At 39.0% G+C, this 21,441-nt stretch overlaps 2 protein-coding genes across 2 annotated transcripts; both read left to right on the top strand.

Moving 5' to 3' along the window:
- The first annotated feature begins 2,127 nt into the window (after positions 1-2,127).
- Positions 2,128-2,553, top strand: LOC141628098 (protein FAR1-RELATED SEQUENCE 2-like). Its single transcript, XM_074441279.1, has one exon. It carries the CDS (start codon positions 2,128-2,130, stop codon positions 2,551-2,553), a length of 426 nt encoding a protein of 141 aa, XP_074297380.1.
- An 83-nt stretch (positions 2,554-2,636) lies between these two features.
- On the top strand, positions 2,637-7,142 carry LOC141628097 (protein FAR-RED IMPAIRED RESPONSE 1-like). Its single transcript, XM_074441278.1, has 2 exons — positions 2,637-3,231; positions 7,054-7,142. Exons 1-2 carry the CDS (start codon positions 2,637-2,639, stop codon positions 7,140-7,142), a joined length of 684 nt encoding a protein of 227 aa, XP_074297379.1.
- The last annotated feature ends 14,299 nt before the right edge of the window (positions 7,143-21,441 follow it).

Genomic DNA, 21,441 nt, shown 5'->3' with positions numbered 1-21,441 from the left:
CATTAATTTAATTCGCGGGTGTTACACATGGAGATGCTACCATCTCGGTTACCCGAGGTATAGTAATCAAAGGAGACCATATATTTAAAGTGCGTACAACTTAAACCAAAACTGGAAATATAAAATACAACTGTCTCAAGCTGAAATCCAAAACTGAAATAAAACTGTCATAAACTATCAACGGAAGACTAAAGACTCGAACTAGTGATGACTCCATCCCCAGCTAGATCCCGCACGTACTCCATAGAAATACCTGCTAATCAACTGCTCACCATCCCCGAATGGATCACCGCAATTTTCAAAACATTTAAACGGGGTCAGTTACTGAATAATGAAAATAAGCAATACAGCAACATCCAATTACACAAGCACATTCCTCCAACTCCAGTTCATCACCAATCACCTGACTATACACTAAAGTGTGTAGCCCTGCCAGAATACCCATCACAACAGATATTCCACACCGCCAGTGGGGACCACAGTCTTGCCACCTAAGCCCTACTCAACTCCCAGAGGGAATAACCCTATGACCATTAATGTGCACATCCCTCTTGTGACGGGAACCACAAGGGGCGAATCAAGGGTGTCAAGCCATTCCCGCAAATGATCAACCGAGGGCGCACCTCGCGAACCACATACAATTACAACCAAAAACCACAATACGGATAATCATGCCAATACCAAGAAATACAATTAACCATAGAGATAATCATATAATTTAACCACCACAGCACTTAAATCAATTATACAGTAACTGGGTAGGGAAACCCTACCTGAAATGGAATCACCAATCAACAATAGCAGCAGATAAAAAAGCCTCCTCTACGAAATAACCTCCTATAACAATAATGCATACAATTTTAATCTACTACAACAATTACTCCCAAAAACCCCAAAATCACCCAATTAGGGTTTAACCAAAATTAACAAACTGACATAAAAACAACATAGAAATCTTACCCAAACGATGACGATCACAAGGGTATAACGATCTCAGAACTCCGAAAACCTTAGCCTTGATTTGATGGCAAAAAGAGGAGAGAATTGAACGTCGTAGAGTTTTCTTGTAAAAAGTTTAGAAAATAAAGGCAAAAGTAACAAAGACTGTAGATCAAAAATTTAAATACCTCTCCACATTTTACTATCAAACCCGGCCGAAAATTCCATAAAACATGAGCTACTCGATTGAGTAACTAACGTACTCGATTGAGTATCCTCTACTCGATCGAGTTGCCCCCACTCGATCGAGTACATTCAAAGCAAAATGTACTCCAAAATCTGTAAACAACTTACTCGATAGAGTAGGTCCTACTCCATAGAGTACCCAACAACTCAAATATCTGAGGTATTACACATTGTACATTTACTCTTCCAGGCAATCACATTGACACTTCTCTGCTAGTAACATTTAAACTTATATCTTACATCCTTTCACGTTTACACTGACAAATCAGCAGGTAAATTGAGTGTTTAAAAAAACATCACTATGTTATCTTTATTGATATGTCCTATTTATAAATTTATTTAACGTTAATGGAGTGAACCATGACAAGCAGGAATTGTGCAGAGAGGTTGAAAAGAGGTTTACACCGTACATTGGGCAGGAGTTTATGGGGATCGAGGACGCGGTAACATTTAATATGATATACGGAATTGCTTGTGGGTTTGACGTGCGTAGGTACACAACAATAAAGTGGCATGGCAGAGAGATAAAGTTAAAGCTTGTGGTATGCAATCGAGAAGGTTTCACTCACAAGGGGTCAAATAAAGAACAGAATGAAGGACTAGTTGGAGAGAATTGACAGAGGAGAACCAGAGTCACTAGAGTGGGGTGTAGAGCGAGGATAAGACTAATTATGAAGAATGGTGTTCTATTAATTGACCGATTCCACAAGGGTCACAATTACGAGCTTATCTCACTTAAGGACATAGAGTTCCAGAAATTGTCGCGCAACATTACAAATTATCACAAGATGATAATCGTTTTGAACTCAAGGGTTAGGAATAATATATCGTAACTGTCAATACTACTTTAATAATTCCATTAAGGTTATGCATGTTATATATTTGATTGATTGAGAGTTGAAGATAAGAGCAACAAGGATATACAAAAACTGCAAGGAACACATGAATGGGTTCGAAAATATTGGAGCAAGCTTAAACAATTTTCAGAAATTCCTTAGGGATGTTAAATGTTTCATTCATGAACGTGATGGTCAGTTGTTCGTAGACCATTTTAAGGAAATGTCTGAAACCAGAAAAGGTTTCTACTTTAACTATAATATTGACAATGGTGGTAGCCTACGTAGGGCTATATGGGCTGACACTACTGCCCGAGAGAACTACATGATATTTGGCGATGCGGTGTCATTCGACCCAACCTACTCAACGAACAAGTATTCTATGGTTTTCACACCGTTCACTGGCATAGATCACCATAAACGATCAACAATGTTTTGTTGGGCTCTAATTGCAAGAGAAGATTATGAGTCATTTAATTGGGTTTTCAGCCGGTTTTTACATGCAATGGGGGGAAGGAACCTGAGTATATAATTACAGATCAGGACCCGGGTATTATAAAATCGGTCCCTCTTATTTTCAAGACAGCGTGGCATGAATTTTGTATCTGGCATATAATGAACAAAGTACCCAGTAAGTTTGGTGTCTCTAGGAGTGATTATTCTGAATTCATGAAGAAATTTAATGACATTATATGGGACGACGAGCTTGAAGCAGTGGAATTCGATGCTATCTGGGCAGAAATTGTTGAAGAGCATGGGCTTGGTGCCCATGATTGGTTTGCAAACACATATGCTATCAGGGGACAGTGGGTGATGGCACATTGCAGAGACTTGAAGATGGCGTCTATTATGAGGACGACTCAAAGATCAGAGAGCAAAAATAGCTTTTTTAAGAGGTTTGAGTATAAATCAGGAACATTGGTTGAGTTTTGGATGCGTTTTAAGAGCGCTATGAACCATCAAAGACATACACAAAAGAAGCTTGACAACGATGATAAGCACTCATCCCCTAAGACATCAATGCATCTGGCGTTAGAGAGTCATGGTACAAAGGTGTACACCCATGCATCATTCCACAACTTCAAGGAAGGGGCCATATACTCAATTGATACATGTAGAACCGAAGGTTTCACTGATACAAACGAGCTAGAGGTAACTACTGTCAAAGATTCGTCCAGGAGAAATAATTTTGAAGTTACATACATCCTAGGTAATTACTGATATGCTTCATATGCTGTCATTTACCTACACTTTTTTTATACTGATGTTACCTCTTCTCTGAAAATATTTACACTTACATTGGACATTTACACTTCCGGGTTATCACATTTACACTTTTCTTCTCTTAACATTTACACTTCCATATTAGGATGTTAATAACACCCAAAAAAATCAAACCTACGGACAATCACACTTACACTACATATCTGACAACATTTACACTTACATTGTACATTTAATCTTCCAGGCAATCACATTGACACTTCTCTTTTCTAGTAACATTCACACTTACATGCGGAAAATATAACTAATGAATTTAAACAGATATTATGAACTTTTAAAAAACTTTTTAGTACTAGTTAAACTTTAACATGCGGGAGTCACTAATATAACGAAATAAGTGCAACGATAAGCAAACATAGTTTATTACACACCAAGTCTGGCTAATAAGGGGGAAAAAGATATCCCACGAAGAACGAGTCTAAAAGGTGAGTCTAAGCATAACGATAGACAAAAATCCAACGGTCAAGGTACTCGCTAGCTCACACATGTCTTCACGCCAATAAATGCACCAACTAATACCTGTCATTCATGTAAACATGAACGCCACAGTCAGTGGGGAGTAACTCAAGGTTCTCTCAGCCACATTATGTCAAAATGAACATAACAAAGAACTCAAATAAGGCAAGGTATAATAAATACGGGATACAAATTCACTTAAACTAATAAGCATGGGATCATTCATGTTAGAATAATAAGAGAAAGCAAGATAGAATAGCAAATGAGCATATCATAGGCATATTTAAATAAGTGAAGTAAAGGAAAGAACATAAATACGGTTAGTTAATCACAAGCACGAATTCCAATGAAATGTGACATATGCAATTATTCAAATTATAAAAGACTAGTACTTACGTCATGTGAATAGATAGACGAGTAGTCAATCATCGCAATAGATATAGTTGAAAACCATAGCCATTACTTTGGAAATCTTCTAACAAACATTGAACGGGACGTGGCTATTAGTGTCACATGCGCACTCATGGCTTACATCTCACCAAAAGAACGGATGGGAGCATCACTCCTGGCGATCATATCGCAACTAGAAGGCTTGCATCTCACCTAGAGTGTCCGATAGGACCAAGACTTTTACATTCAACCACGTAAGACGTAAACACTCGTGTAGAAAGACATAAGGCAATGACCATAATCAAGCAAGACATTTACTTCTCTAAGACTCAATTCCTCCTGGTAGGACGACGATAATATATACGGTCCTAGTCTAAATCTGGCCAGACTCTCGGGAGGTACTTTACCCGATTCGACAAGTGATAAACGTTTCGCATCCAAGACTCGATTGACAGAACGGAAGTCGAGTACCCCGAATTAGGTAGAACGACATGAAAGAGGCGGAAAGAGCAAGAGTTAACCAACACTTGGCAGAACGGCACAAGTAAGGCGCAAAGATAAGTCAAGTAAGAAGGCATAGCATTATGGCATTTTCACAAGGATACGACTCATCACAAGTAGTTGCTTAGAATAAATCACTCATACTTGAAATATGATGAAAACATAAAAAGGAGCAAGTAACAACCTATAAGTGAAATATACTATACCATTTCATTCTCTTATAGCATGAATAAACATTATGTTTCATATTTATATGTCACTTGAGCTTAAAATGGAATAAGTGATAACAAATGACTTAAGTGATATGAAAACCTATGTCAAAATGTAAACAAATGAATATGAACTCAAATATGAAGTATATAGCATCATTTCATACTTTCCTATCATGAATAAAAATTTTATTTCACATTTACATGTTACTTGAACAAAGTATAAACAATCGATATTAATTGAACTAACTAATACGAAAAACGAGGCAAAATGTAAACAAACAAAATTCCGAACCACCCATAAGCATATACGGGTCAACAAGGGAAAATTTGGGTCATGATACGAATAAAAAGCATGGACAACCATCATACACAAAGGATATATATTTATAGAACTTGAAACGGTAAAACGGGCGCCATTTACTCATACAGACTCCAAATCGAGTGATTCAAGTGGCTAAACCACTTAATTTTTCGATGTTGATCTAACTGTGATAGTTTCAGGGGTGCTGAAAGTCGTCCCGGTCAGGTATGGTAGGTGTTCAGGCCGGTACGGGTGAGGATTATAGGTGACTTTAAGACGGATTTTAAAGCATGAATAAGACGGTATTTTTCCCATACAAGCAATTCAATTCATACATGGGTATGTAATTAAGATGGAAGTTAACCAATTTGCTCAAACCAACAAGAAGAATCGACCCAAAACAGTCCCACAACTCGGCTTGGACAGCCCTTTTACCATGGTACAAAAACAGTTTGTGCAACCATTTTGAGACGCGTTTTTAAGCATGAAACAAGACGGAATTCACCAAAACATATGACCCAATTCCTTCATGTATATGTACACAAGATACGTGCTAACAAATTAGCTCAAATCGACAATAAGAACAACACGAAATTCGAGCTCAAACATGGTTGGTCGCAGCCATAGTCGCGGTTTTGGCAGATTTTTATATCGTTTTAAGACAAAATTTTAAGCATACAAAAGAGGAAATTCACCCATTTAAATTACCACATTCATTCACCCATTTCATATGGAAGCTAAAGACACAAACTTTACATAAATTAACCATGTAAATCTTATATAAAACCGTCACATACAACAATGGCACAAACACAAGTAAAAATGTAAACTTTGTTCATTAAAAGAGTAAACAACCACATAAACACACATAAATTCAACATAATGTCGAGTAACCTATCATCGTCACCTTTTTCTTTTCACATTTCCGACTCAAAACTACTCCGGGTTGTCCGAGTTAACATCTACACACATAAAAGAATGATTTAACATGGAGTCTCGTGCCATAAAAGCCACGGCCAGATGGAAATGTGGGGAAAAGTTGGGACATTTATTACCTAGAAAGATGAAGATATAGGAGAGGAAGAAATAGGCGCAAAAAACACCAGATTCTGTTGAGAAACGAAGAAATGAAATCCGTCTTAAGATTGATGTTTGTTGGAGGTTTAATAGAGTTGGTGAAGAAGAAGATGTATGCTGAAATTTTAGTAAAAAAAAGTGGTGATGAGGTCTTAGGATAAGGGCTAAGTGGAGAGAAAAAGGTGGGTGGTTGGTCTTAGTCAAACTTGGTCAAAATATTACATTTTGAGTCGATTTTGAGCTAGAAAACGCGCCTCAAGCCTACTTTAACTCGAGTCGGGAATTATTATCATTATTATTATTATTATTATTATTATTATTATTATTATTATTATTATTATTATTATTATTATTATTATTATTATTATTATTATTACTATTATTATTATTATTATTATTATTATTATTATTATTATTATTATTATTATTATTATTATTATTATTATTATTATTATTATTATATGACTAAAATTATGTTTTCCTTAGAAATTGGACTTCAAAAATATAATAATTTAAATAAAGCGATTAAAATATTTTAAAACCATTTTGCGAAAAGAGCGGGTGTTACATTACATCCGTTCACGTTTACACTCACAAACTAGTTCAATGCCATTTAAGCCTTAACTGATGACCCATGTACACGTAAAGCAAGATGCAGTTGTACAATGTTTGAAACAACCGACATCCTATGCCGCCATATAATATGGATTTTTTTCAGCAAATGGGATGAAGACTACACCAGACGATTATGTTGCAAAAAGATGGACAAAAGAGTGTATTTGATTCAGTATTTTCAATTGTAATGGTGAAGGGACAGACAACAAGGATATCATCGACGGAAAACAAATTGCAATGTCAATAATGTGGTCAGAGGTTCATCAGACTATGGGGCTCCTTTGAGGCAGATATGTGTTTGATGTTGAAAGCTTCTCCACTTTAATTAGAGGATTTAAGGATAATCTATCACCGTTAGGGGAGGTATTGAATAAAAATCAACAAATGGAGAAAATTATGAATTTTACGGCCAGTGAGGAGGTGACGATATTCCCACCTAAAATTCAAAAAACAAGGGTAGCAGTAAGAGAATGTTGTCAACGAAACAAAAGCATTGGCCTTAGCATGTAAACGCAAACACATGTGTAAGAATTGCAAGAGAATGAGAAATCACGACAAGAGGAACTGCCCTAACCTCTTTCCAGAACACACACCATTGTCAGAGGGGTCGCCTGAACAAGAAGAAGATGAAGGAGAGGAGGAGGAAGAGCTGGAATCAGGCGAGGAATAATCGCCAGAGCACTGACAATGTAACTTTTGTATTTTGAATGTGTAACTTTAAACTCTGATGTGCTATCACTGAAACGAGGGATTAGGAATTGGTGTCATGGTAGTGTAACTTTCAACTGTATGTTGGTGTAACTTTCAGTAACAAAGTTACACAGTCAAAGCGTCAGAGTTACACTGTCATAAGACCAATATTTCTCTTTTTAATTGAAGTTCCTAATATTGTGTTACATGACTTTATTTGAAGTGACAATATTTCAAGTTACACTATCATACCCTTCCATATGATCAAAATACACTTCAAAAATTCCATATCATCAAAAGTTACACTTTCAATTGCTTTTATTTACACTTCTAAATCATGAAAGGTACACTTAAATTTCATCAAATGAAGTTGAAACTCTGAATTAAACTAAGTGACGTAATTCAACTATTATATTTCGACATAACACATGAAGAACTCAAAGGGTTATTAATTCAAGTGATTAAATTAACGTGTCATTTTCCCAGAGGAACTGACACCAAATCGACTACCAAATAAAGTACCACAAGAATCAATTTCAATTGATTGTCAATTATCATAACAACTTTGAATTCCAAAAGATTACAGCCGATGATTATTTACATCCACAAAATACCGATAACATTACAGACATTAGTTAGTCCACCAAATAACATCAACATTGACAACCAAAATACGAATACTTTGTGACAACCAAAATATTGACAACATGTCCACAAATGGTTTACTTTTTTCCCAAAATATTCTTCCCTTTACGCTTATTTTGTAACTTCCCCCATAATTCGTCTTTTCCAGCTATAAACGTGTTCAGCTTCGCCATGACAATATCTCTGTTGACATTTATGTCAGCTAGTATAAGGGTCGTCACCAACTCGACTACCAAATAACGCCGATTCCTCTTCCTCTCCAAGTCTGGATGCTAAAAAGGTTCACCCTTGTACATCAACATATACATCATACAGAAGATCCCAGACTCTGTTATGTTAGGAATGGGGGTTTGCCGCTTGAACGGGATTTGCCTGTGCTTAAAATTAGTAATATGGTATCCCCTGTCCATAGTTCTGGCATCCAAATAGTCACTCATAGCAGAAGCCTGCAATGAAAGGATGCACGTCAAATGAAATAAACAATATATTTTTCATCCTATTCGAATGTGATTTATTAGCATCCGACTTACAACTAGACGAGTTACTTTGCACATATCAGATTGGTCCCCGTTGTAGTGAGGGTGGTAGTTGAGGAGATTGACCGTCTCCGCTCTAAAATTTATACATACGCATGCAAATTGCCCAGCGATGTTGACTGTTATGAAGATAAAATCGGCATTCAGGCTGAAAGTTTTATCACAGTCCTTGATGAACGTATCTCAAACTTGGTACAACCGATCATTGATGGTATTAGACTATGACCCTGGTTCAAGTATATCCAACAGCTGTATGTAATGTTCCGGTTCACCAATGTGGTTGAGAACACAAAATAGCCAAGAAATTAATGTATGGCTTTTAAGCATTGGGGAGCGTACCATATGACGTAACCCAAAGAAGGCCATCCTTGGAAATAAGTGTTTAGCCGACTCTAAATGGTTGAGCAACACAGCCCAGGACTTAATCACAACTGGCGACATTACAACCTCATGAAGCATGGACATGATGTCGGCCCGGCGTAGCGTAGCATGCCTACTGAACCAAGATAATGATTCGCTGTGGTGAAACCCAAGTAGAGTAATCAATTAAAAATTGTAATTGATTAAAAATTAAACATCATAATTAATTGAACATTTTTTAAATTATTTGAGAGATACTAACGTATTTTCAAAGTTGTGGTCATCTAAGAAGAAATAGCTCGCCACATGCTTTCGTAACGATCTAACACCCCTGAGCAAAGTTTGATTGTTCCGTAAGAACTTAGAGACAATAAGAGTCTATGTACCAGCAACCCCACACCCGAGTGAGCATCCCAGACCATCCCCCCCCTCCCCCCGCCACGAGGATGGCTCCTTACGGCGGACAGGGATTGGCTTCCTGGAGAATGCGGATATGACTACAGGGCTCCCTTCTGCAGGTATGACTACAGGGATTCCTTCTTCACGTTTAGAGTGTGGGTTTGAGGGACAGGGCCACTTATTTTAAGTAATATCTACCTCATCATCTATTTTTTGCTTCTGAGTAGCATTCAAGTCCGAAGTCAGTACATGAGCAACAGTCTCTTTAAAATGGGATATCCTTTGCAGCATGTCTGCCCTGTCTTTGTTAAGGTCACTAAGGACAAGTATCGCCACAAGTTCAGCACGGATGAGGTTAATCACCTCCATCTCCCCTAGGGCGCATTCAAAAGGTTTCCCAGAGAAAAGCAACATGTATATCATCATGTAATTCCCGCAGTCAAACTTCGAAAACGCGTACCTTGCCTTTTAAATTCCACGTTGAAAATTTTAAACTCGCTGACCTTTGAGCCTTTGGCAATCCGTATAGACTCCAAAAACTTACCCATTGCATCACACTGAAAAGGTAGAAAAATAAATAGTTAATTTAAGTGCACCATCTTTCCAGAATACATATACACTCAATGTAATTTATGAATAATGTATATAGATATTACCGCAATACGTGCAATTCCAAAATATGGAAGCTTTTCAAAATTATCATCGTAAGAATGGTTGTCCAGGTACTCTATCTGCTCAAATATGAAGTTTATGCAAGCACAGTTGTAATGATCATTATAGCCAGATAAAACCGGGATGAAGACCTGAAATATGTGAGAACAAAGCTATAACAGTTACACTTCACAATAGTTGACATTTACACTGGCCATATGATCACATTTACACTTTCAATATAAACACATTTCCACTTTCCCATTACAAGACATTTACACTTGCACATATGATCACATTTAAACTTCTCATATGATCACATTTACACTTTCCCATTAGAAGACATTTATACTTGCCCATATGATCACATTTACACTTCCCATACGATCACATTTATACTTTCAATTTCATATGTAAATTAACAGTTGAAAAAAACTTATACTTTCAGTATTACACTGCCCATATGATCACATTTACACTTTCTATATGATCACATTTACACTTCCCATATGATCACAGTTACACTTCCCATATGATCACATTTACACTTTTAATCTAATACTTAAAATAACACCAACAGATAACACCAACAGCAAAATAACAATTTAATTTGTATGACACAGTTACACTTCTCATGCAATCACATTTACACTTTTAATTTAATCACATTTACACTTTCCCATCAGATCACATATATACTTCCCATGTGATCCCATTTACACTTCGAGTTTAATCATATTTACACTTTCAATTTAATATGTAAATTAACAATTATAAAAAAATGTTCATTATTGCCAGATATGCATGACACAGTTACACTTTTATTCTAATGACATTTACACTTTCCATATGTTCAGATTTACCCTTCCCGCAATAAATCAGGGCTGGATTAGAGACACAACATATCCGAATCAAGTTGAAATGGAGTAACACGGGATTGAATCTAAGCATCCCAGCCAGACCAGATCTCATCTGTTTTGTAAAGAACCATTCCCTTCTTTTTGGCGTTCCAAATAGCCAGGGCAGCACTCTGTTCAAACAAAGGGACAATGTTATTAAAGTTACACACTTATTACAATTAAAGTTAAAACTATTCAAATGGAATTGAGTAAGGATAGGACACGTATAGTGTGACTAAGCCCGAAGAAATAACGAGAGGTTACAACTGGTGCAGTGTGCTCATTCATCATTTGATTGAGTAGTAAGCACCAACAATCAATAACAGAAGACATAACTTCCTGTCCAGGTTCGAGAGTTAACATGTCTTCCCGAGTCACAAAAAAAGTCGGTAAATGCTGCCAATTGTTCCCTACAAAAAAAATCCCTTTATAAGCAATACATGTATAAAATTACTTAGAGTCTGCTTCAGAACGGTCCCGGAATTACCATACTAGACATCGAAGTTAATGGACTTACCTTTTTAAAAAAGATTCTGATTTATTAAAGACGTAGTCCATGACGTCTTTCCTCAGACTGTGTTGAATAAAGTCTTATTGCATTGCATATTTGCTGTAACAAAGTCCTGCTCAGGCATGGGTGCCCCACGGTCAATAGAACAACCAAGGTTCTCAGGGACCACGTCCATGCACGACAGATGGCCACTTGAATGAAATAAGAAGGGGTGGTGGATCAGGTTACTCCGGGGGACATATATTTGGCGAACAACCGCACGAACGGCTGGTTCAGAAGGCCCTGCCTCAACAAACATTCCATAACCTTCACCTGGAACCCCCCCCCCCCCCAAAATGCCTCTTTTAGTTGTGCAGTAGAATAAAAGGTTGGTCAACTTAAATTCAGGCGACTTAATTTCAGTAGAGGCTGCTTCGACAACCGCCTTATCTGCTCCCTCTTCAACAACCATAGCCACAGCCTCATTCTGAAATGAGCCAGGAACAGCTGGTTCAGGACTTCAGGTTATGCAGGAGGATCTTGTTCTTGATCGTTGCCATTCCACAACCGATGTCTGTCACTTTTCGAAATGCATCTTTTAGGTCTTCGGTAGAAACAAAGGTTGACTGAACTTCAGGCGACTTGGTTTCACTAAAGAGGGCTTGGACAACCGGCTGCTCTGCTCCCTGTACACCGCCAACATCCATGTCCTCAACGGGCGCTGGTTCAGGTAATTTAGGAGTCCCCTATTATTGCTCTACAACCGCTGCACAACCGATATCTGGCACCCCCGGAAGGCCTCTTTTATTTCTGTAGTAATATAAAAAGTCAACTCCGAATTCGGCAATTCCTGCGAGTCATTATCCCCTGCTTGAGCAGGTTCCATATCCATTCCCTACACGAACTCATCCTGAGCTCTCTGTGCACTATCCTCTGTCCCTTCACCATCACCATCACATTTTCATTTGGGGACTGCATCCCTTCTAACAATCCTTGCAGCGCGTTCTTTATATCAGACGTCGAAATAAAGTTCAACTGAAATGGAGTTGAAGCATGTTCAGTTGACTGCACTACCACGTCCACATTGACCTTATCCGCTACCTCTGAAGCATCATTCTCAACTACATGATTAGCCACCTCAGAAGGCCTACTATCAGCAGCCACTTCCCCTTCCATACTTTTCTGCTCCACAATTAATGCGGCCTTCATCAAAGCTTCCGCAACTTCAGACGGACTACAAATGTCTCTAAAATCTGACGATCAGATAATTGAGAAAAGTCAGTTTCTTCTCCACCACCTTCCTGATCCTCTCATCGACAGGCTTCATTCAGTTCAGCCTTGTTATAAATATCAACGGTTTTCATAATCTGTAACATCGTATCATCACCTGCTTTGTCATTTTCTTGGCCGTCGTCCCAACATCTGACAATAAAAGAGCTTTATCAAGAGACTTCTTCATTCGTGACGCTATATTTTCAACTTCTTCAACATATTTCTTTAGCTTTGCACCTTCGAAGAATTCTTAGGTCGCCTGTGATGGAACAAGGCTAGTTGAAGAACTAGCCCCAATGGTTAAATTCTTGATCTTTGACGTTATAGAAGACAATAACGTTCCTTTGAATCTTCAAATAAAGCTCATGTACACCCTACAATTGTTCAAAATAACACTTTAAGATCGGTTACACTTATCCTTTCAACATATAGCTACTCTAAAATAAATATTAAAAAAATCAGTACATGTTAAATAAATTATAAACAGAACACTTACATCTAAAGCCCTAGCTTTCAAATCGTCATCATCTTCAACACGAGGAGGAATTTCAACCTGAATAAACTTCTTCTCAGGTGTTGTATAAAGCGTTGAATTCATAAGAGGCAGAGGGCTTGCCAATGGCGACTTGGCCGCGCCAGTGATGGTCAACATCGTATTGCCAGTGTCCTTGGAATCAGAGGAAGATGGCTTATTTAGACAGCGGGGGTACTTCACCTTAGACAATGTTAGTCGACCCCATGTCCCCTTATCCAGCTCATCCTTTATCCTAGTCAATAAAGTTTTCTCATCCTAATACACCCAAGCAAATGCGACTACACTTTGTGAACGTCGGATGCCGTATTAGCTATACATTCCAAGACGTAGGAACACCAGTCATACTGCGTAATGACACTCACATCTTCTTCAGCTTTCAAAAGCTTCATTTCAAGCCCGTTGTTCAAAGTGGGCACAAGGAATAATGGCATACTAAGCAGCACAAACAGACGGAAGAATTCATCCCCTCCATCTTTGAAGGCCTTAGACTCGATATGTTTTGCCTAAAGAAATAGAATCAGAATTTGATTTTACATTGAATTTTTTTCGCAACTTATTTTTTATGCGCTTTTGTTGTTCATCTTGAGCACCCGACATATGTCCAGTAGGTACTATTTCCATCTCTCTCTCGCCAACAGGTAACATGAAACAGTCATACACATCATGCTTCGTAACCATAAACTCCTTCAATTTCGACACCCTGAACAGATGAGACCCATTGCTAAAAGGTTCAAGAAATTTAGGAACATGGGCAAGCGGGTAAGTTCTGAGTTTAAGATGAAGAAGACCCCCAAAACCAATCCTCTGTACAGCGACTCGTGAGCATTGTTGTAATACTACGGTTTTATGTGTCTTAGGGTACTCTATCGAGTGAGGCTTACTCTGTCGAGTAAGTATATTTTTACGCAAAACAGTAGTCTGCCTGGTGGGTACTCGATCGAGTAACCTTGGCACTCGATCGAGTAAGGGTCACTCGATAGAGTAAGTGACTTACTCGATCGAGTAAGTGAGTTTTACGGGATGAGTTTGACGGGATTTGTTAATGATTCGAGATAAGTATAAAAGGTTATACGTCACTTTTCTTTGTTTCTTTTATCTATTCTAAAACCTAATTGAGGAGAAAAGGAGTTACGTAGTTTGTTTGTCATCACATCATTAGCAAATCCCGGAGCTAGAGGTGTCGGATTTCATCGTTCTTTACACCGTTGTGATCCTTGTGTCGAGGGTAAGCTTTATATATAATTTTTATACTATTTTGTTAAAGTTGGTTAAACCCTAATTGGGTGATTTGGGGGTTTTGGGGAGTATTGTTGATGTTAGATTATGATTGTATGATTGTATATTTGATAGGATGTAATTTCAGTGAAGGACGATGTTGATTAGCTGATTGTGACGATCTTGGTGATTGCTGTTCCAGGTAGGGTTTCCCTACTCAGTATTAATTAAATAATGTGTGGTGATTGTGCTGTAGTTAGTGATTGTTGATTGATTCAGACGGTTGTGATTTCGTATTATTGATTGATTCAGGCGGTTGTTGGTTTTGTGTTGGGATTACTGTTTATCTGTCTGCGATCTTCGGGGTGCGTCCCTGGCTGAGTGGAGTCACTTGCGGGAGTGGCTTCACGCCCTTGATTTGCCCTCTATGGAACCCCCCACAGGAGGGGATGTGCACATTAATGAACTTGGATTTATCGCTCGATGGAGATGAGCGGGGCTTAGGTGGGTACGGTTGTGGTCCCCTACTGGCGGTGTGGAGTATCTGTTGCGATGGGTACTCTGACAGGACTACACACTTTTAGTATGTAGTCAGTTGTGTGGAGATTGATTATGGAGTTTGGAGGATTGTTGTGTTGTTGAGCTGTTTGGCATTTGTTTCACCGTGGTTTGTATCGTGTAATTAGTACTGGCCCCGTTTAATTGTTTTAACAACTGTGGTGATCCATTCGGTGGTGGTGAGCAGTTATTGAGCAGATATGATATAACGCATATGGGATAGCTGGGATGAGTCATCACTTGGCTGTTAGAAGAGTCTTCCGCTGTGTCAGACGATGTCTTATAGTTGTGACAGTTTTGGCTAGTAGACATTTTTGAGTACTTGTATTTCAGTTTAACAGTTTTGGTTTGGACATGTAATCACTTAAACCGTATTTACTTTTAAAGTACGTTTCTTTATTGTCTTATGATTATCATTGTCTTGGGTAACCGAGATGGTGACGTTCCTATACCTGAGTGGTCCTGGTAAGGCACTTGGAGTATGGGGGTGTCACAAAGTGGTATCAGAGCGACGATCCTGAAACCTGAAACCAATGAACCTTATGAACATAGGGAGTCAAACTAAAATGAACCCAAGTAGAAGTTGTAGGAGCTAATGCAAAGACTTGGGAGACGTCCTAAAGTCGCGAACTCGCCCTAGAGTTTTGAACCAGTCACTAGGAGGTGTCATGGGATCGCTATATGTTTGCTAATATCAAATTCTGATATTATTTTTTAGGCATGATCGAAGATGGAAGTTTTCATATCCCTCCCGCGAGTAAGCTTAACAACACAAAGAATCCTCTTGGAATTCTGATGATCTTGGATGAGGAATCCACCTTAGATTGTTCACACCTTTTCTCTCCAATCGAGGATGAGATCAATATGGTCGATCACGAAGAAACCGACTCTACCATCTCACCTACTATTGTAGATTTTATCGCATGAGCAAGGAGTGTGACTAGAGAAGTTGTTGAACTGGAAGATGCCATGTCATCCCTACAAAAACCCAGCATCTCAACTAAGGGAGCCACGCAAATGGCCGTTACTCAATCCTACGAATCTACAATACAAGAAGTCATCATGGTAGTTGAAGATTTAGCCCAGAAGATTATAAGTTTAGAATCCAAAATTCTGCGCGCTTGAAAGAGCTCAACACTATTAATAGCGATTGGAAAGACAATGACAAAGATGTTTACCTCAAAGAACATCCTTTAGTAAAATACTTGGAAGATCTTGACGTGGATCATCTTACTCGATCTGGTCACCCATATCAAAATGTCACCTCAATGAAAACAAATAATTCAGTTACCAATGGGAATGTCACATCTCCAATAGAAAACAATGAGGATTCAATCACTGACCACCTAATGAAGCAACTACAGAAGACAAAGGATGATGTTTCAGTCTTGCAACTAGTTGCTAGTTCATTTCCACATCGCCAAGCTTTACTATAAGCGTTGGCTAAACTCAACGTAGCACATGACTCTACTCCTGACGATGTGGTCAACCTAGTCCTATAGGACTCAATTAAGCTAAGTAACCCAGTTACTTTCTCAGATGAAGATTTGCCACCTTTTGGCGTCACTCACAATCTGGCCTTGTACATCACGGACACATGTCTTAAAAAGAATGTACCCATGACATTAGTATATTATGGCTCTGCAGTCAACCTCAAACCACTGAAAACAGCTTACAATATAGGCATGAAAGAGTCAGATTGGACCCCGACTACCCAAGGTGTTCGCGCAAATGATGGGACGCGGCGTAAAGTGATAGGCCTTATCAATCTTACGATAGCCACTAGACCAATCGAAAGAAAGGTCAATTTCCAGATAGTAGACATCGAGGCGTCTTTTAACATACTTCTTGGGAGGCCATGGATTCACGCTTCCAAAGCTGTGACACCGACACTTCATCAAAAGATCAACATACCTTTAGATGGTCGAGTAGTGACGATCACTTCGTCACCTATCAAAGCAGTAATCGAGAAAATGTCCAACAATCAAATCGTGTCAAATCCAGTGCACAAGTTAGGAGGATTCCAGATCATCAACCTTGTAGAAAGTGTATTGGCTCCTCTATACTTTAACCCATATTCTAACCTAGTGGTGAACTACATACTCAAAACCTAGGGATACTTCCCAGGAATCCCAGTAAACCCTATCCAGAACAACACCTTCCCACCTTTCAAAGAAGGCCACTCCTAGAAGATACCACTAGGATTGGGATACAAGCATACAATATCCAAAGCTTTCGAAATGCTCGCTCAATTTCACGATCGCAAACATCGAGGAGTCCAAATGGGACCATATCACTCTACACTAAATGGGTACTTCGTCAAATAAGGAGACCATGAATCTTTTCACGGGTTTCCTGAACCTTGGATGTTCAAAGGCAACAAGCTAACTGGAATCAAAGTGTTCCATGATTGCTATTTCATTCCTCAAGAAACGGTTCCTACCATTAAAAATCGTCCGATACCTTGTCTCGACGAACAAGCTATTAGCCTTTTGTTCGAAGAAGATCGATTCATTAAAGCAGCCCAAGACGAGATTATTACCATGATACTATGGGATGACCATTTCAACCTTGCATCGCTCATCACAGATGCAAATCCAGCCAATCAGCAGAGAGGATAGAGAAAATCAATCAAGTGGACCAATAACCAGGGAAGGCTCTTCAAGCTCACAACTGGAGAAGGAGAGATGTTCAAAGAAGAACCATAAGAAGACGAGTTCGAATCTGAGTTAGAGTCGGAGTCTGAAACTGAGTCTAAGTCTATAGAAGTCGTTAGAGAGTCTCCTCCAGTTGTGACTCCCCATCCCATCATCTCCCATAGTTTAGCATCATTTAGTAACAGTAGCTTGGGGAATGCCCCAGCAACTGTCCCTTTGCCGCCACTGACTACTGCGCGGATAACGTCTTTGTTTCAGCTATTTTCAAACATTAATATGAATAAATCTGATTTTGCTTACTCTTCGTGTTATCTTAATTGCAATTCTGTTTACGATGACACTGAGGATGATCCTGACCCAAACTCAATCGAACTACCTATTTACATAGTTAAAGAAATATTAGAGGAGGGGAAAGGGGCACCAGTTATAGAGACCACTGAACCTATCAACGTAGGGTCAGATTTAGAACCCTAAAAACTTAAGATAGGGACAACCCTAGACCCAAATGAAAGAGCTCGCTTCATTGACATTCTTCATGAATTCAAAGACGTTTTCACTTGGTCCTACAATGATATGCCAGGGATAGATAGGGATATTGCATAACATCAAATACCAATCATGCCAGGTTTCAAACCCGTAAAGCAGAGGCTTTGCCGAATGAGAACAGAATGGGCTCTCAATATTAAGGAGGAAGTGGATAAGGAATTCAAAGCCGGGTTTATCAAAGTTTTCGAGTACTCAGACTGGGTGGCTAACATAGTCCCTGTACCCAAAAAGGATGGGCAAATCCGGGTTTGTGTTGATTTCAGAGATCTGAACCAGGTCAGTCCAAAAGACGATTTCCCACTCCCACACATCGACATTCTAGTAGATGATACAGCAGATCACGGACTCCTTTATTTTATGGATGGATATGCGGGATATAATCAAAACAAAATGGCTGAAGAAGACATGCATAAAACGGCCTTCGTCACTCAGTGGGGGTACCTTTTGCTACACCGTTATGCCGTTTGGATTAATCAATGCTGGAGCGACATATCAGCACACCGTGACTACCCTGTTGCATGACATGATGCACAAAGAAGTAGAGGTATATGTAGATGACATGATTCTCAAATCAAAGGATAGACAAGGTCACATCGCCAACCTTCGCAAGTTCCTTCTCAAGTTGCACAAGTACAACATGAGACTTAATCCACAGAAATGCGCATTCGGAGTCACATCCGACAATTTATTGGGATATGTAGTTAGTTAGAGGGGAATAGAGATCGATCCATCTAAGATCAAGGCTCTAATCGAGATGTCACAGCCATAGACAGAAAAGGATGTTCGAGGATTCCTTGGCAAGGTACAATACATAAGCCGTTTCATTTCAAAGCTCACTATGATTTGCGAACCTATATTCAAAAACTCAAGAAAATGGACCACACCATGTGGGACGACGATTGTCAAAAGGCATTTGACAGAATCAAGGAGATATTGGCAAAGCCACCTGTTTTAATGCCACTGCAAAAAGATCAACCTCTATCTATGTACGTCACAGTCACAGAAACAGCCATGAGGGCTATGTTCGCACAGGTCATCGAGAAAGAAGAAAGAGCTATCTACTACCTTAGCAATAAGTTTTTGGAATCTGAGACTAAGTATACGCCACTTGAAAAGACATGCCTCGCTCTTGTGTGGGCAATCAAGAAGTTACGCTATTATATGCTTAGCTATTCCGTCAAGGTGTACTCATAGATGGACCTTGTCAAATATATTTTCGAAAAACTAGTCTTAAACGGACGTTTGGCAAGATCACTACAAAAAGAATTAAAACAGGCGACTGATTTTGGCGACTGAAATCAGTCGCCAAAATCAATTTGGCGACTGATTTCAGTCGCCAAATGTCAGTCGCGGACCTTAGTCGCCTTTTCTAGCTTTGGCGACTAAAGTCGGTCGCCAAATTTGGCGACTGCATAATCAGTCGCCAAATGCCAAAAATGGCGACTGATAAGGTAGTCGCCAAATTGGCGACTGATTCAAGGTAGTCGCCAAATTGGCGACTGAATAGCAGTCGCCAAATGCCAATTCCGTCGCCTTTTTTGGGTGACGAGCTTGAGTTAGGAAGAGCCAATTTGCGGCTCGATTTGGGATTTGGCGACTGCAAGTCAGTCGCCATTTTGGCGACTACCTTGCATCAGTCGCCAAATTGGCGACTGACTTTCAGTCGCCAAATCCCAAATCAGTCGCCAAAGCCACTGTATGTTTTGGTGGTTTTTTTCGTTTTCATTGCTAGCCAAATATTTACAACCTGCATACAAACCGATGTTCCACAACACCATACATCCCAAATTTCAACACACACAACACCATACATTTCAACCCAACACCTCCCATTTTCTCAAACTTCATTTCATATATTGAAAATGAAAGTTTTACAAGCTAAGCTATTCTAATGTTCAAGTCGAAAGTTCAAGTTTTACAAGCTTACGTGCTAAAATCATCTTACTTGGAAGCCAACACCGGCTCCACTCCCCCCATGTGGACCATGCGGATCATTTGGATCGTAGTTGGGTCTAGGTCCGGGGTTACAACCTTGCCACCAAGTCTCAAACATTTCCATTCTTTCCTTCATTTGGCGGAATTCTTCATCACGTTTGGCAAGTTCTTCATCACGTTCATCACGCTCTCTTATTTGACTTTGAAGTTGACTAATAATTCCCGGTTGATACGTGTTGCTGGGAATTGTTGAAGTCGATCTTCTACGCGTTTTCTCATAGAAAGCCGGTGTTGAACTTCCGGTACCATACACGTACCCTTTCTTGAAGCCATCCACCAACTCATACCATATGTCATTGTCCGGTCTTTCTGGATTGGCGGCTTTTTCTCGTTCAAATGCTTCCTACAATATTAAACAAATGGTTGTAAGTTAATATGGTAACCACCTTATATACGACATTTTAAAAGAGAATAAATTAACAAAAATTAAGTGTTACGGAAAACTTACATATAATTGCTTGTCTTTTGGCTTAGTCCAAGTTCTAACCCCTTTGTGGTCAACTCTGGAATGCGTGTCCAGAAACAGTTCCGGTACCGTCACAATCGGCTGTGACTTCTTCTTTCCTCTCTGAATGGAAAAAAAACATACATGTTATAAAATCAACAAAAAATCTAACATAAAATAAACATGTTGCATTGAAAACAAAAAAAAGTGTAAAATAATAGACAAAGTACTTACACCCAACATACGATTCCAGAACGATCGTGAACCCGCGTAATGAGTAGGCTCGTTCACGGCGTCTTCCTTTCCTCCTCTTTTGTTGAGGGATGCTTGCTTAGACTTCTTCTGAAAAGCTTCACTTTTGGTATGCTTTATTAAGCCTTCATACTTGTCACCTGCAATTACACATATGAAATCATAACTAATAAGTTACTGATATTATTTATAATATAAGAGAGTATAAGCTAATTAATACAAATAACAAAACAAGTTAATTATATACCTTTCATGTGGTCTGGTTCCTTTGGGCGCCTAACTACCTTCCAAATCACGTCCCGATATCGTCGAGTACCGACGTCATTGTACCGATACGGACATACATTCTTGAGACGGTGACCAAGCAAATGATAACTACAAAAAAAAAGCGACAAAATTTCATATTAGTATAAAATAAAAGTATAACCTTGGTTCTTAA

The sequence above is a fragment of the Silene latifolia genome, chromosome Y, assembly GCF_048544455.1.
Source record: "Silene latifolia isolate original U9 population chromosome Y, ASM4854445v1, whole genome shotgun sequence".
NCBI classification, from domain to species: domain Eukaryota; kingdom Viridiplantae; phylum Streptophyta; class Magnoliopsida; order Caryophyllales; family Caryophyllaceae; genus Silene; species Silene latifolia.
Note: the sequence above shows the minus strand (reverse complement) of the source record. Positions and strands in the feature narration are given on the sequence as shown.